Source organism: Cibotium barometz, chromosome 35 (assembly GCF_041138505.1).
Source record: "Cibotium barometz isolate CiBa-2024 chromosome 35, ASM4113850v1, whole genome shotgun sequence".
In the NCBI taxonomy this organism is placed as follows: domain Eukaryota; kingdom Viridiplantae; phylum Streptophyta; class Polypodiopsida; order Cyatheales; family Cibotiaceae; genus Cibotium; species Cibotium barometz.
The window spans coordinates 39,267,404-39,283,883 of NC_141080.1; the positions used below are offsets into that span (position 1 = coordinate 39,267,404).

Below are 16,480 nucleotides of genomic sequence, written 5' to 3' on the forward strand. Positions count from 1 at the left end.
TGAGCCTCAGGTGTGCAGCCCTTCCTCATGCCCTTGGGAGGAGTGCATAGGCTCGAGATCAAGTCATTGAGGTGTTTCTACAGCAGTGTACAGATCAACCGCTCTCCGATCCTCCGAGATCTTGCGTTTGGCTTATCTACAGTCCAAAGTCATTCTCTCTAAAGTAATAAAGTAAATACTATCTCGTTATCGGGATAGGGGGCCCTTCAGTGGGTAATTCGGGACCCCATCTGGTGTACAGTTCTCATCTATCTCTCTCTCAACTCTTTAAAGTTTGAAGTAATTAAAGTGGATTGCTAAACTCACGAAACTCAGGATACAGAAGACGGTGTGAGCATATTGTGTGACAGGATCAACCAATACAAAGACTTCCGCTGCATATCACAATGCCAAGGCATCCCCAACAAAACATCACATCCTGTGAGAGGAGCAACTCAGAAACTCTCATGATCAAGATATCCCTGTATATGAATTCAGAGTTTGCCAATGATCGGAGTTACATCAACTCCTTTACCCTCAAAGGCGGCATCTGCATTCATTTGAGTCCCAAAATCTGATACATCCAAGCCTATGGCAGTAGCCATCTGTACCGAAATGAAATTATATGTGGATGCATCATCAAACAAAAAGAGTGCGGGCTGATCCCTCAACTGTCCCCATGCTTTACATATTGTTCTCTGATCTGGGGGTTGCCCCGTGTTTCCTTGCACATCGGGCACAACATTCACATGAGGCTTTTCTGCATTAGAATCTGCATTCTTGGGATTCTGGGGCATTTGGTAAATATGTGATCCTTACTGCCACAACCAAAACATTTCCCATCACGTACATAATCAAGCCTCTGCTGTTTTGACAACCCAAAATCTTTGTGTTACCCCCCCGGCTTCGTAGATGAGTTTCCCTTTGTATCTGAGGCATCTTTCTGCTCACTTTTATAGGGCTGTCCACCCTTTTTCTGGTCACATAACCAGCCCGTCTCTTGCCCTTACTAAGAAAAAAATATTCACTACGTAAAAAGAAAGAAGAATATATAAAATAGTATATTTATAAAATATAATATATAAAATAAGTGAGTGTAAATGCTGGTATAATATATGATAATCTATAATAAATGTAATAATATATCACCAATTCATTTTTCATATCTAGATCGCAGGTCTGAATTCCAATAGAATTTCTTGAATTTAAAACTTTTGTGTTGGTTCACCCAAGCATCCAAGACTGGCAAATAATCCTTGCCCCCTTTCACATGCACTATATTAACCTGACCTCCCTTCTTCTCCTTCCCGAGGCGTCTCATGCTGACCAACTTGCTCCATGTCCTTCTAAGTTTGGGGCGCACAACTACAAAAGCTAGGGCCATGTTAGACTAGGACCCTTCTTCCAAAGTTCTTTCATCAAGTCATACTCTTCTTCATGGAAACCCGAAGGAAAACCATGCATGCCAATGTATCTTAAATGAATATGAATTTGACTTGTTTTTAACCCACTTCATATGCAAATTTTCAGCTATGAGTGCCGAGTTTATCAACTGCTGAAGAGTTTGATTTGGGTACACCTGTAAGCTCTCTTGAATGATGGGGTGCAAACCTGATTCAAACTTCCGTTTCTTCTCCCCATTAGAGCAAAGTTTCAGCTATGAGTGCCGAGTTTATCAACTGCTGAAGAGTTTGATTTGGGTACACCTGTAAGCTCTCTTGAACGATGGGGTGCAAACCTGATTCAAACTTCTGTTTCTTCTCCCCATTAGAAAGAGACATAAAGGGAGTAACATTCAGCAGTACCTTCCAATACTTAGCTATATATGTGTGCATTGTCTCCCCTTCATCCTGCTTCAACCAATCCCACTCTTTGCGTACATTCTTGGCTAAGTTTGGAGGCAAGAATTGAGCATAAAACTGAATTTTAAAGTCATCCCATGTGCGGGCAGCACTTGCATCCAAAAGCTTGGCCATCCACCAATCACTAGCTATCTCTTTGAGATGCATACTGAAACCGATCCCGTCAAGTGGGAAAGACTCCGTTGGACACCCACACGCTTAATAGCACAACTTTAAAACCACAAATTTGAAATGGACAACTTAAAACAACTTGAAATTTAAATGAAATGAAATGGAAAGATGGACACCAGCACTGGGGCCGGAATGGGCCGACCCCCCCTCAATATATGATATATTTATTGGGAGTATTTAATAAATACAATGCTCCACGGGTTCCAAGAACCAGATAATGTCCATGTACATATGAAAACAGTACCAAACAAATAGGTTCGAATTTCGATGTAGAAGCTCGAAGCAGAACGACCACTAGTGTGGTCCAATCTCTACGGTCCTGTGCTTTCATTGGACTCCGCGGAGAACGCCTCACTGGTGTTCCGAGACCACGCACAGACAGGCGCTCTCATACTAACGCCTGGCTCTCCCGATCTCAGCACCTTTGGACCGAGGTTCGCCAATATAGCTTGGACAACCCGGCACCGAACGGGTGTTGGTCGAGCGGGATGAATCCCTTATCAGATTTAAACATAAAATACTTTATTGAAATCTGAAATTCACTTACTTGTAGATGGTTGATAGAAAACCAATACTTGTGGTATGATGAAGTCACCCAGGAGATGCGAAGTCTTCTTGTAGCCGTCAATGGAAAAGAAGTACAACCTCGTGCAAATAGGCGATAGAAAAACTGCCTTGGGAGAAGTAAAGTCTCGCTGCAGGAACACAGCCACCCGTTGTATAGGAGAAGGTGGCTCAGCCTCAAGAGGCGTGGAAAAACAATCAATATAGAGTGGTCTGGCTGCAGATGAACGCTCTGTCTGTAAAGAGGTAGTGTAGGTGCCTGTAGTGGAAAGAGGTAACCTGCTGGAAGAGATGCGCAGGAAAGCACACAGGCGCCTGCAAAAATAGCTCAGTCTGCTGGCGGCAGTCTACTAGAGGTACCACATGGCCTGCTGATCCAGGAGGAATCGCCGGCAGCAGTATAGCCTGTAAGAACAAGAAACGGTTGACTGCAGCCTGTATTGCCTGTAGCGCAGGGAGAAGAGCAGCCGCCTGTAGTTGCAGCCAGCCGCCTGGGGAGAGTAGCCGTCTGCAGTGCAGTTGTAGCCAGCCGCCTGGGGAGAGTAGAGGCAGTCGCTTGTATGGGTGGTGGAGCAGCCAATAGGACAACCAGCGAAGGTGATCGCCGGGTGATGAACCAACGCCAGATAGATGCGATGGGTGTGAGAGAGGCCCTTGTTATAAAAGTTAAGGTGTAGTTAACTTTGGTGATACCCACGCATGCATGTGGGGGAACTAGTGGGGGTAGGTGACCATGCCCACCCCCACACTCACTTAAAAGTGGGGCTCCCCACCTTGGCCCCAAAGTGGGTGCCCAAAGGGGGTGCCCACTTTTAAATGAATGTGAACACTTAACCTTATAAAACAAAGGTTAGGAATAAAATATTAAAAACAACAAGTGCGACATACTTACCACCTGTTCACATGCACCAAAACTCGTCAGAATACAGAGCAGACTTCACGACTCACTGGCAGGCGTCCCCGCTCAGTAAGTAACACGTCAAGCAGGCAAACACACAAATACATGTCATGCGAAAACAGTTTCAAACATGCAAAATATGTGTGCATGTGCAAATAGTAACATGGACATATCTCCCGTTCATGGAACAAGTACAAAATATCTGTCGGCACAAAACTGGCACGACATAAAAACATAAAAACCTGGTCTTCCTATGGAGTGACAGTCCCATAGGTAAGACACAGTTCCAGGCACGAGTCTCCCTATGGTGTGACAGTCTCATAGGCAAAACACGGCACGAATACTGGCTCTTCCATGGCGTGACAGTCCCATGGGTCGAACACAGTCCAGGTCATACACGGGTGGCACTGGTCTGGCTCCCGTCCATACGACACCATCCTGCTAACACACGGGTGGCACCAGTCTGGCTCCCGTCCATGTCAGCAAAATACTGGCCTCTTCACACGAGACACCGGCCTGGCCTCAAGTGAACGAGACGCAAAAACTGGAGATGGACCAAATGGTCGGCCAATTGGTGACATCCCCCCGGGCTTCTAAAGAGTTGACCTCAACTGAAAAGCCTCAAGATATGCCTGCAACAACTGTGGATAATCAACAAAATAATCCTCATTTACCCACTTGGCATCAATAGGCAAATAATTCTTAAACTTCACAAGGTATCTCCTGGAAAGCTTTCCTGCAGGTAGCTTTCTCTCCTTGTGAAAAACAATCTGTTCTGGCTGAAGGATTTCCTCAAGCTCTTCAATTTTTGGCGGATCTTCTGTGACAGGCTCATCAGGATCTGGCCCCACATATTTCCGAAATAGACTCACATGAAAAGCATTGTGAATCTTCCAATGACTAGGTAAAGCAAGCCTGTAGGATACTTCATTGATTTTGTGAATCACCTTGAAGGGTCCATAATAGCGAGGAGAAAGCTTAGGGTATGATCCTTCTCGTCCTGGCCTCTTCCGAAGCCTAGCCTTCTCAAATTTCAGCAATACCCAATCACCTTCTTTGACTTCCATGTCCCTTCTATGCTTGTCAGCAGCCATTTTATGCTTATCTTGAGATCTTGCAATGGCTGTCCGCACCTGACCAAAGGCAACATCCAAGTCACGAACATATTCATCAGCTGCAAATATCTCATCCTTAGTTCGAAGGATAGGTGGCAATACCACTCTGCCATAAATAATCTCAAACGGAGCCTTGCCCGTGGAAGCATGGATCGTATTGTTGTAGGCAAACTCAACAAGTGGAAGATACTTCTCCCATGCAGTCTTTTGATTTGCCACATAACACTTCAATAAATCCAACAAGGCTGAATTTGCAGCTTCACTTTGGCCATCCGTTTGGGGATGATAAGCTGATGAAAACTCAAGTTTAGTACCCATATTATCAAACAAAGCCCTCCAAAATAGGCTTGTAGTCCTGGGATCTCTATCCCCAACAATGGATTTAGGCATACCATGATGCTTGAAAATATTAGCAAGAAAAAGCTTTACCATATGATCAGCTTCAATGGTTTTCTTGATGGGCAAGAAATGAGCTTGCTTGCTAAATCTGTCCACAATAGTCCAAATAGCATCATTCCCATGCTGGGATCTAGGCAAATCCATAATAAAATCCATCGTGATACTTTCCCAAGGTTGCGAGGGAATTGGCAATGGCTGAAGCAAACCTGGAGGCTTTTGCCTGTCAAATTTCACCTTTTGGCAAGTAATACATGCACGCACATATGCCTCAATGTCTTTACACATGCTTGGCCAAAAGAAATACCTCTGAATCACGCGAGTAGTAGGCATAATACCTCTATGACCAGCATATGGTGGAGCGTGACATTCGTCCATAACCTTTGGACGCAAATCCTTCACCACACATAGGCAATTATCCTTCATGAGATATCCATCGTTGATAACATTAGAGGCATATGAATGACCAGCCATCAAATCAGTCCATATATGGCAAAAATCAGCATCCAAATGATACAAATCTCTCATAGCATATAAGTCTCCATGAGAGGCCACTGAGACTGCAGCAACATAAGGCCTCCTAGATAGTGCATCGGCCACCACATTTTTCTTTCCTGGAGTATGCACAATCTGAAAATGAAACATGGAAAGAAAATTTGCCATTCTCATCTGCTTCTCTGAAAGCTTGGTTTGAGATAGAAAGTATCTCAAGCTTTGATGATCTGTCTTGACTACAAATTCAGCCCCAAGAAGGTAGTGTTTCCAAATCTTTAAGGCGTGAATTACAGCCAAGAGCTCTTTCTCATAAATATCCATATGAAGCTTAGCATCATGCAAACGACGGCTCTCGTATGCAACTGCATGCCCTTCTTGATTTAGGACAGCTCCTATGCAATCACCACAAGCATCACATTCAACCACGAATGACTTGTGCAAGTCAGGAACAATCAATACTGGACCACATATGATCGCATGCTTGAGCTGCAAGAAAGCATCCTGTTCCTTTGAAGTCCATTTGAAAGTAGTTTTCTTCTTCGTGAGATCATGTAGAGGAGTGGCAATCATAGCAAAATGCCTTATGAAACGCCTATAGTACGAACATAATCCCAGAAAACTACGTACTTGATGTACATTTTGCAATTCGGGCCAATTTCGAATAGTCTCGATCTTTGCAGGATCCATTGTAACTCCATCTTTGGATACAATATGACCCAAATAATGAATCTCTGAAAGGAAAAACTCACTTTTCTTGGCATTGACGAAAAGTTTATGCTTCCGCAACTCTTCGAACACTGTGACCAAATGAGTTCTGTGTTCCTGCTCATTCTTGGAGAAAACCAAGATATCGTCAAAGAAGACTCCTGTGAACTTGCGATGGGGTCGGAATATCCTATCCATCATACGATTAAAAGTAGCAAGAGCATTGGTGAGACCAAAAGGCATTACCAAGAATTCATATAATCCGAAGGCTGTCCTGAATGCAGTCTTATGGACATCTTGTGGCACTACGCGTATCTGGTGATAACCACTCTTCAAATCAAGTCTGCTAAAGCAAGCCGAACCATCAAGCTTATCCAAGATATCATCAATACGTGGAATAGGAAATCTGTTCTTGATGGTAAGCTTGTTCAAAGCTCTATAGTCCACACACATACGGAAAGATCCGTCCTTCTTTTGAACAAGAAGCACAGCGGGTTTGTTGGGTGGAGAACTACCTGGCACAAGATCTATGCGGTGATCTTCGGGCCTTTGGGGAGGTAGTTCACCAGGCAATGAGTCAGCAAAACAGTCGTTGAATGCATTAAGAAAATTCAGCCTATCATTAGACATAGCATCCACATTTTGATGATTTGGCACAAGACTATCACGCACAAAAACCAAGTACGCTGAAAGACTCTTTTTCATTGCTTTATTAATTTGGATGTGTGATACAAGTGGGATGGAATCCCCTTCTTTGCCAGCATCAATAAAGTGCATGCGGCCTTTATGCATAAAAGAAATCATATTGGACTTGTAGTCTTTGCGGGGCTCAAGCCTATGGTGCCACGGCTTGCCCAACAATACATCACATCCATTCAATGGAGCAACTAGAAAATGCTCATTATCAAGGCAGCCCTGGATATGGATGCGCAACTTCCCTATCAAAAGGGTAACCTGCACCTCTTTACCAATAAATGCAGCTTCGGCTTCAATCTGAGGTCCCATGTTTTCAACCTCAATACCCAATGCAGCTGCCATTTGCATAGAGATGAAATTGTCAGTTGCACAGTCATCAAACATGAAGAGTGTGGGCTGATCCTTGATTTGCCCCCAAGCCTTGCAAACCATACGCTCTTTTGCATCATGACCTGTATTTCCTTGCACATTAGGAACTGCATGTACATTAGCTTTGGTGTGCTTGTCCTCGTGCTTTGATTTGCGATCTGGGCATTGCCGAAACATGTGGTCTTTGCTACCACAAGAAAAGCATTTTCCATCCTTGGCATATTGCTCTCTTTGCTCCGGAGTTAAGCCGAATTTGTTCTTTCTTGGGCCCTGTTCTTTAGATGTGTTATTTTCAGCTTTACCACCCTTGTAAGGCTCTCGGAAGTTCTTTTTAGGTGGCTGTCCACCCTTTTGCTGATTTGGGACAGCCTTGTCTTTTCCCTTAGAACCTCCTTGATCCTGCTTAATCTTGAGCACCAATTGCTCCATAGCAAGAGCAGAAGCTGTGAGTTGTTGCAACGTATGTTTCGGGTGCAATTCAATACCCGATCTATATGCTGGTTGCAGTCCAGAACGAAACTTCCTCTTTCTTTCATCCTCAGTGATTTGCATGAAGGGAGTCACTTCCAGCAACACTTTCCAAAATTTGTTAACATACTGTTGCACACTCTCGTTATCTTTTTGTTCCAGCCTGTCCCACTTTTGAGTGAGAGTTTGCTCTGCATTGGGTGGCAAGAACTGAGCATAAAATCTATCCTTGAATTCCTTCCAAGTAGAAATGGGATCCTTGGTGATCTTTTCAGTGATCCACCAATGGGCAGCAGTCCCTTTTAAAAACATGCTAGCATGGCGCACCTTTGACTTTTCTGTGAAATCCTCATCGCTCGCTAAAAGCAATGTCGAACTGTGCCACAAATGCTAACACCTTAGAAGCATCATGTTCACCATGAAAAGCATCAAATTTGACAGATTTATCACCTGCTTTGAATTCCTTGAGTTTCCTGGCATGAGGCTCATGGTCTTCTCTTTTTCTTTTCCCCTTATCCAACGGGGTAGCCCTATCTGCATGGGCTCCATGGGTCGTCATAGAAGCTTCATGGGGCACGGTGGCATGTGCTCCATGAACTCGAAACTCAGATGCATGTGACTTACCTGCATATGGCATTGTCTCTCCATGAGACAACTCAGAAGGCAAAATTTTTCTGGAAGTAGACCTGTCACCATGAGATACATGTCTTGCATGCATGTGACTTTCATGCCCTCCATGAGCACTGGCATACAAATATCTATCAGGCTTTGTGCCTTGTGGAGAGGATGCATGTCGAGAGGTGACAGTCACCTCTTCCTTTTGCATAAAAGATTTCAGCCTCTGGCATGCGGGATCTGCATGCTTCAAACGAGGTGGATTTATGAATTTCAGCTCTCTGTCATCCCCCTCTTTGATATCACCTTTGCGAAGGAGATAGGCAAGTGCCAACTCCCTTGGTTTCTTGCCCACTTCACGAGCCATTGATTCAAAAGTTACATCAACCATAGCATCAGCCTTCCTGGCTTCAATAGCACTTTGCAGATGGGGATCTTCATGCAAAAACTTTTAACTCTTGCTCTTGAGCCTGCAAAAGTTTTCTCATATGTTCCATTTCAGCCCTCATAGCATCAGGCTCTTGTTCAAGCATAACTGTCTTTCCTAGAGACAGTTGACCCTTTGATTCACTATCAAGAACCCTTTCAAGGGGCTTGTGTCTACCTCGCAGGGCATCAGACCCACGAGAAGCACTAGATGGACCCCTCGAATTTGGCACTTCCAAAGGGTTGCCTTGGCTGTCCATTGTGTTTTAAGTTTGCTAAAAGCGGGATGTCCAGTACACAGGTTCGTTTCCCCACTAGGAAGAGGGAAACAACCGTGCTCTGATACCAATGAAACCGATCCCGTCAAGTGGGAAAGACTCCGTTGGACACCCACACGCTTAATAGCACAACTTTAAAACCACAAATTTGAAATGGACAACTTAAAACAACTTGAAATTTAAATGAAATGAAATGGAAAGATGGACACCAGCACTGGGGCCGGAACAGGCCGACCCCCCCCTCAATATATGATATATTTATTGGGAGTATTTAATAAATACAATGCTCCACGGGTTCCAAGAACCAGATAATGTCCATGTACATATGAAAACAGTACCAAACAAATAGGCTCGAATTTCGATGTAGAAGCTCGAAGCAGAACGACCACTAGTGTGGTCCAATCTCTACGGTCCTGTGCTTTCACTGGACTCCGCGGAGAACGCCTCACTGGTGTTCCGAGACCACGCACAGACAGGCGCTCTCGTACTAACGCCTGGCTCTCCCGATCTCAGCACCTTTGGACCGAGGTTCGCCAATATAGCTTGGACAACCCGGCACCGAACGGGTGTTGGTCGAGCGGGATGAATCCCTTATCAGATTTAAACATAAAATACTTTATTGAAATATGAAATTCACTTACTTGTAGATGGTTGATAGAAAACCAATACTTGTGGTATGATGAAGTCACCCAGGAGATGCGAAGTCTTCTTGTAGCCGTCAATGGAAAAGAAGTACAACCTCGTGCAAATAGGCGATAGAAAAACTGCCTTGGGAGAAGTAAAGTCTCGCTGCAGGAACACAGCCACCCGTTGTATAGGAGAAGGTGGCTCAGCCTCAAGAGGCGTGGAAAAACAATCAATATAGAGTGGTCTGGCTGCAGATGAACGCTCTGTTTGTAAAGAGGTAGTGTAGGTGCCTGCAGTGGAAAGAGGTAACCTGCTGGAAGAGATGCGCAGGAAAGCACACATGCGCCTGCAAAAACAGCTCAGTCTGCTGGCGGCAGTCTACTAGAGGTACCACATGGCTTGCTGATCCAGGAGGAATCGCCGGCAGCAGTATAGCCTGTAAGAACAAGAAACGGTTGACTGCAGCCTGTATTGCCTGTAGCGCAGGGAGAAGAGCAGCCGCCTGTAGTTGCAGCCAGCCGCCTGGGGAGAGTAGCCGCCTGCAGTGCAGTTGCAGCCAGCCGCCTGGGGAGAGTAGAGGCAGTTGCTTGTATGGGTGGTGGAGCAGCCGATAGGACAGCCAGCGAAGGTGATCGCCGGGTGATGAACCAACGCCAGATAGATGCGATGGGTGTGAGAGAGGCCCTTGTTATAAAAATTAAGGTGTAGTTAACTTTGGTGATACCCACGCATGCATGTGGGGGAACTAGTGGGGGTAGGTGAACATGCCCACCCCCACACTCACTTAAAAGTGGGGCTCCCCACCTTGGCCCCAAAGTGGGTGCCCAAAGGGGGTGCCCACTTTTAAATGAATGTGAACACTTAACCTTATAAAACAAAGGTTAGGAATAAAATATTAAAAACAACAAGTGCGACATACTTACCACCTGTTCACATGCACCAAAACTCGTCAGAATACAAAGCAGACTTCACGACTCACTGGCAGGCGTCCCCGCTCAGTAAGTAACACGTCAAGCAGGCAAACACACAAATACATGTCATGCGAAAACAGTTTCAAACATGCAAAATATGTGTGCATGTGCAAATAGTAACATGGACATATCTCCCGTTCATGGAACAAGTACAAAATATCTGTCGGCACAAAACTGGCACGACATAAAAACATAAAAACCTGGTCTTCCTATGGAGTGACAGTCCCATAGGTAAGACACAGTTCCAGGCACGAGTCTCCCTATGGTGTGACAGTCCCATAGGCAAAACACGGCACGAATACTGGCTCTTCCATGGCGTGACAGTCCCATGGGTCGAACACAGTCCAGGTCATACACGGGTGGCACTGGTCTGGCTCCCGTCCATACGACACCATCCTGCTAACACACGGGTGGCACCAGTCTGGCTCCCGTCCATGTCAGCAAAATACTGGCCTCTTCACACGAGACACCGGCCTGGCCTCAAGTGAACGAGACGCAAAAACTGGAGATGGACCAAATGGTCGGCCAATTGGTGACACATACCCACATGCCCGAGTTTAGACTTCTCAGAGAGATCTTCATTGCAAAAAGCAATTTCAAACTGTCTCACAAAAGCAAGCGCCTTCGTAGTATCCATCTTGCCATAGAATTTCTCAAACTTCACATCTTTGTCTCTTGACTTTAACTCTCGACTTTTCTTTTTAGAACGAGACCTGTCTCTAGCCTCATGTCTAGGCTTAGGAGACTCATGCCTGGGTCTCTTCCCACGTACTCGAGACACGCTCGTGGAGTGGTGAGAATCTTCACTTGAAGAACGCTCTCGGCGTGAAGATGCATAACGGTGATGAGGATCTACATCTCTTGATGTACTGGAATGTGCATGTGCTTCCATGCGGGGAGTCCTTTTTGTACATGCATCACCCAATACATCCTTTTTGCCTTTCAAATAAGATATTACCAGCTCTCTAGGATCTTCATATCCCATCTCTGTTGCTATGGCCTCAAAGGTTGCATTAGAATAGCAACTCGTGGAGCTATTTGGGAGTGCCCGGGTGCCCATCTCTCATAATTGGCCTTGGTTCATTAAAAATAGTCCAGCCTGATGTGAACTCACTTATAAAATTATAAGTGTGTCCGCCCACACTTTAAGTTAATGTGAACCCTGCACCCAATAAACCTTAGTAACATGAAATAATGAATAAATTGGGTTAAGTGTGCACACTTACCACCTGCAAAACACGTAAGGAAACCATATGAGTCCCAAACAAGTGTGCACACGCGTAACGCGTATCCACGGGTTGTCCAGGTGTCCCTAGTGCCCGTGGACATTCACAGGCCAAAATACGAAGCAATGTCCCGGCATCAAAAACAAGTCATCCATGCATGTGCAACTCACATACATATGTTGGTGCACAAACATAGTGGATGAAATCTCCCAACTTACATCTTGTACATCCAACTAGCCCGTTCACAGGCGTCGTCCACACAAGACCAAAAAGTACTCACCAAGGTAACCACCCTTCCATGAGTCTAGAGTCACTCACCAGGGTTACCACCCTTCCATGAGTTCACAGGCTTCGTCCACACAGGACCAGAAAAGTACTCACCAGGGTAACCACCCTTCCATGAGTCCAGAGTCACTCACCAGGGTTACCACCCTTCCATGAGTTAATAAATCATGCCAGGAACTCACACCAGGATACCAATCCTTCCATGGAGCCCTTCCACATGTATTCAATCATGACATCATTCCAGACGTCTGCCAGAGAAGTGGTGACAAAGTATGCTTCATGCGCCCTCCATATTATTGGTCTTGCCCCTGTTAACACAAAGTAATACTTTATGCTCTCTGTAAATGTTGTTACACATGCATTATGTCTCTAGACCATTGGTATTTACTCTCCATGACGTATGTTTTTCAGCCCTTTATACACTGGATTAACTCTGTGGATGGTAAAGTTCGATGAGCTGTGTGATGGCTTTAATACAGTAGATTCTTTCAGAAGGTCCAGGTGATGCTGACTTGGTTCTTTGGTTTGCATGACCATGCTTTGCAGTGCTGCCATGGGTGTCTTTGATGCAATCCAGCTCTGTCGTGCTCCCGTGTCTACCATAGCTTTTGGCTTTGCAGCATCAACAGCGGCCATATTATTAGCAGCCGGATCAAAGGGAAAACGGCTTGCAATGCCCAATGCACGAATCATGCTACATCAGCCGATGGGGGGTGCAAGTGGCCAAGCCATTGATGTGGAAATCCAAGCAAAGGAGATCATGTACCACAAGACCAATATCACACGTATTCTTTCACAGATCACTGGGCGGACTTATGAGCAGGTTGAGGAGGACATTGATCGGGACCGCTACCTGTCCCCACTGGAGGCTGTGGAATATGGAATCCTAGATGGTGTTATTGACAAGGATGCAATTATACCTCTTGCTCCCATTCCCGAGAAGGTTACCCGGCGGTCAGATTACAAAGATGCAGAGAAAGACCCTCTCAAGTTCTTGATACCCGTCATTCCTGATGATGAGATATACTAGCAGGCCAGCACTTCCTTCCACCATGTCCCCAAAATCCTTTTATAAGCAAAGAATCGTTGGCAAGCCCTTTCTTTCTTCCTCTGAAGGTTGGAAGGGATTAGTCCTCCAATCTCCATGTCATGTTCTCTTGCTCATTGTCCCTTGTTTGTTTTACAAATAGAATCTATTTGAGTGAACTTCCATGCTTAGGGGCATACGGTCACCTGCCCGCCGCCCCTCATGGAGGGGGCCAGAGGGGGAGGGGAGGCGTGGGGTGGGTGGGTTGGGGATCTCTTGGTTTTTGACTAATTCTTAACTTAATCATTTCTTGTAAGCAGGATGCTGCCTCAAGTGCTGAGTGTTGGTGGCCGTCTGGACTATGTGAAGCCACCTTTAGGATTGTCACAATATAAAATGAAATGCCGACTGGCATGCCACAATGATCCTCACTTTTGGGAAATGTTGGTTTTATTGCTTAAGAAGGGTATTGAGATGTTGACTTGGATGCATGTTCTGTTCATCCAGGCCGGTTTACAGTAGCCTGTTTATGTTTGGAGACACGTGTGCATTGTTGTGTGTTTCAACTGTGCGGCAAAGAAACATTGTTGGGTGAAGATATTCTAGGCAGCTTGGGCTCTTGAGATTCATGGGAGAGAGCAGGCGCAGCTATAAGGTGGATGTGGTACAGGCAGGAGCCAGGAGCAGGGGAGATTGTGAAGGTTCACTGTCCAAGAAGCTGACCAATAGACTGTAGTTGGCTGACAAACCACCATCCTCTTTAAAATGGCTCCACTACAGCATTTTTTGTTCCTGGTAACTTACATGCAATAGCTCAAGAATTGTCTAGTTGGAGCTGCATGCTGATGTTGCCATGACCGCCTGGATGACCAGATAGGGTCAAGGACCTCCAGGCGAAAGCTTTGGATACAGCACGCTCTCCTATTTCATCATGCCTCGTGATGTGAAGACAATGGTCACAATTCCCTTGTACTTGACAATACCAGTGAGGTGTGGAATTAGCCTTGAATATTTTGATATTTAAAGAACAGGTTTTTTGTGTGCGTTTGACTGCGGTGACTGGGTCACACGGTGACAACCGAGGGGTAGGTTTCTATCTCAGTGCTAGATAGTCTTGCAAATGCAATTGATTTGATCAATTATCAGATTTAAAGTTAGATATCGTGATTAGGGAAACATAAAAGAGAGAAGGGAGAGAAATAGTGGCTGACACAAGGAGTCTCATCTGCTTGCTGCATGTATTCTTCCTGTTCATTTAAAAGCTATCATTGTAGGGTTATGCTCATTTGTTGCAAAGCTGACTTCTAACCCACCTAATATCAACAAGCAGAAGGAGACATGTTCTAACCATTGCATGCTGATGCAACAAGTAGTGATACTCATTCCTTGCAGATCAAGACACACTACTCATAAATACCTGTATCATGTTGGGATATGTAAATTGGTTTCAAGCCAAGCTAATGAAACAATTCAGCAAATTAATTCTCTTGGTGGTGGGTGTATGTCATCGTTTTGCTTGGACTTGAAGACACCTCCCTCCTTTGAGGGAAAGGCAAACCGTAGTTGTACATTTATCAATCTGTGATATTGATGGCACATTGTTGCCAAGCATTTGCTCGTCCATTAAAGCATCCATTATTGCACTCTCCTTGTGTGTACTGTATCGAGTCAGGTTCACAATTGTTGGAATGCTTTAAAGAGTTTTGTATGTTAAAATTAACAAGAGTTTAGAATGCTATGAAAAAGAATTACACTAATTCTTTGGAGAAGCATCTAGAATTCAACATGCAAGAGTTAGGAGACAAAGCTAGATTTCAAAAGATCACTATAATTATCAAGAATAAAAGGGCTTTCAATCATTTCTCAAGCATGGTGCATTAGTGCTAATATTACGCATCTTCTGTTTAAATTTCACTAGTATTAGTACTTCACGAGGGTAGGTTATGATGAACTTTGCACTTGTTTTTTGTTTACTTGTCTCTTGTCAAGAGAATCCAAATATTAAACTTGAGGTAGCATATATGTTTTAACATATTCATCTGATATTTTTAAGATCTAAGTTTTGTCAAATAAGGTTTCTATTTTGGGGGGGATAAAATTTTACTTCATTTTTAAAGAATGTGGGTTGCCATTACAAAGTTTTTTATAGCTCGATGAAGAGGACACAAGAGAGTTCAAAATAGATGGAGGTGGATATGTGGAGCATCTAGGGAGCAAGTTCAAGGTGGCTAGCCATAATGGGCAAAAGGCACATGCATTGGTGAGGAGGAAAAAACCCACGATCTAGCTAGGTAAAAGGGAGGGATGGGCTTGAGGAGTGAAGGAGAGAGAGGAAGACAAGGTTGCCTCACTAGATTTTGAAGGGCACTAGTAGGGAACTAGGAGGAAGTAATTAGGACAAGCTTCCATAGGCAAGGAAGCGGTAGTCAAGAGTGTCTCATCACACAATGGTGGGGCAAGGTTCCATAGGCAAGGAAGTGGTAGTCAAGAGGGTAGGTCGTCTCACCGCAATGGTGGGGGCCTTTCTTTCATTAAACAAAAGGGATTGGGGCAAGGAAACCCAAGTACAATAGTATGTAATAAAGAGTTGGGAACAACCATGCATTGCTTTTTTGGGGTTTGAACCCTTACCTTAGAAATCCTTCCTTTGAAATGTGGTCATTGTTGATATTCTTGGGGGCTCATGAGCAACAAGGAGGCTCATGGTTAAACATAATGATGAGAGAGATTATTGTTAAATAGAGAGGATTAGGTTAATCACATAATGGGCATAGAGATTAGCATGATCACACCATGAGTAGAGGAGAAATGAAGTGTTTTCATTCATGAGAGTGTGCCTCTTAAATAGGTTGAATACAAAGCATAATATGTGTCATGGATGATGTCAATCATCTCCTCAACCAACTCCTACGTTCTCTCTACATTCTCTCCTGGAATCTCTCCTCAAAGTTAACAATGGTGCTTTCATAAATGTATGAGAATAGGCGTCTTCTTCTAGGTAGAATTAGTGTCTTTTTTACAAGAGTAAAGCCAAAGTTGTGAATGCCCCAAATAACCTTAGATCTTAGTCATAGATATTGGTTGTATTTCCTCAATCAAATTCCATGACAATGCTACATCCTCCCTAGCTATGATGACACTTATAGTGCTCATTAGACTTACTAGTTATGTTTACAATGCCATGCCCGTAGGTCTTACTGGTTATGATTATAATGCTGGATGGTCATGTGAGAAATTCTAATGATGCTTACAAAGCTTGAGGCTTGAGTAGTTATGCTTAGAAATGGTGGGTTTTAACAAAGTAGGA

General features: G+C 44.4%; 1 protein-coding gene across 1 annotated transcript in view; it reads left to right on the top strand.

Annotated features, from left to right (window-relative positions):
* The window catches only part of LOC147618428 (ATP-dependent Clp protease proteolytic subunit 4, chloroplastic-like), a 34,300-nt gene extending 19,736 nt beyond the window's left edge, over nt 1-14,564 (top strand). Inside the window, exon 2 of the mRNA XM_086774866.1 lies at nt 12,693-14,564. Coding sequence (XP_086630992.1) covers nt 12,693-13,176 — 484 coding nt within the window. The 3' untranslated portion in view covers nt 13,177-14,564. The remainder of the gene's footprint in view (nt 1-12,692) is intronic.
* The last annotated feature ends 1,916 nt before the right edge of the window (nt 14,565-16,480 follow it).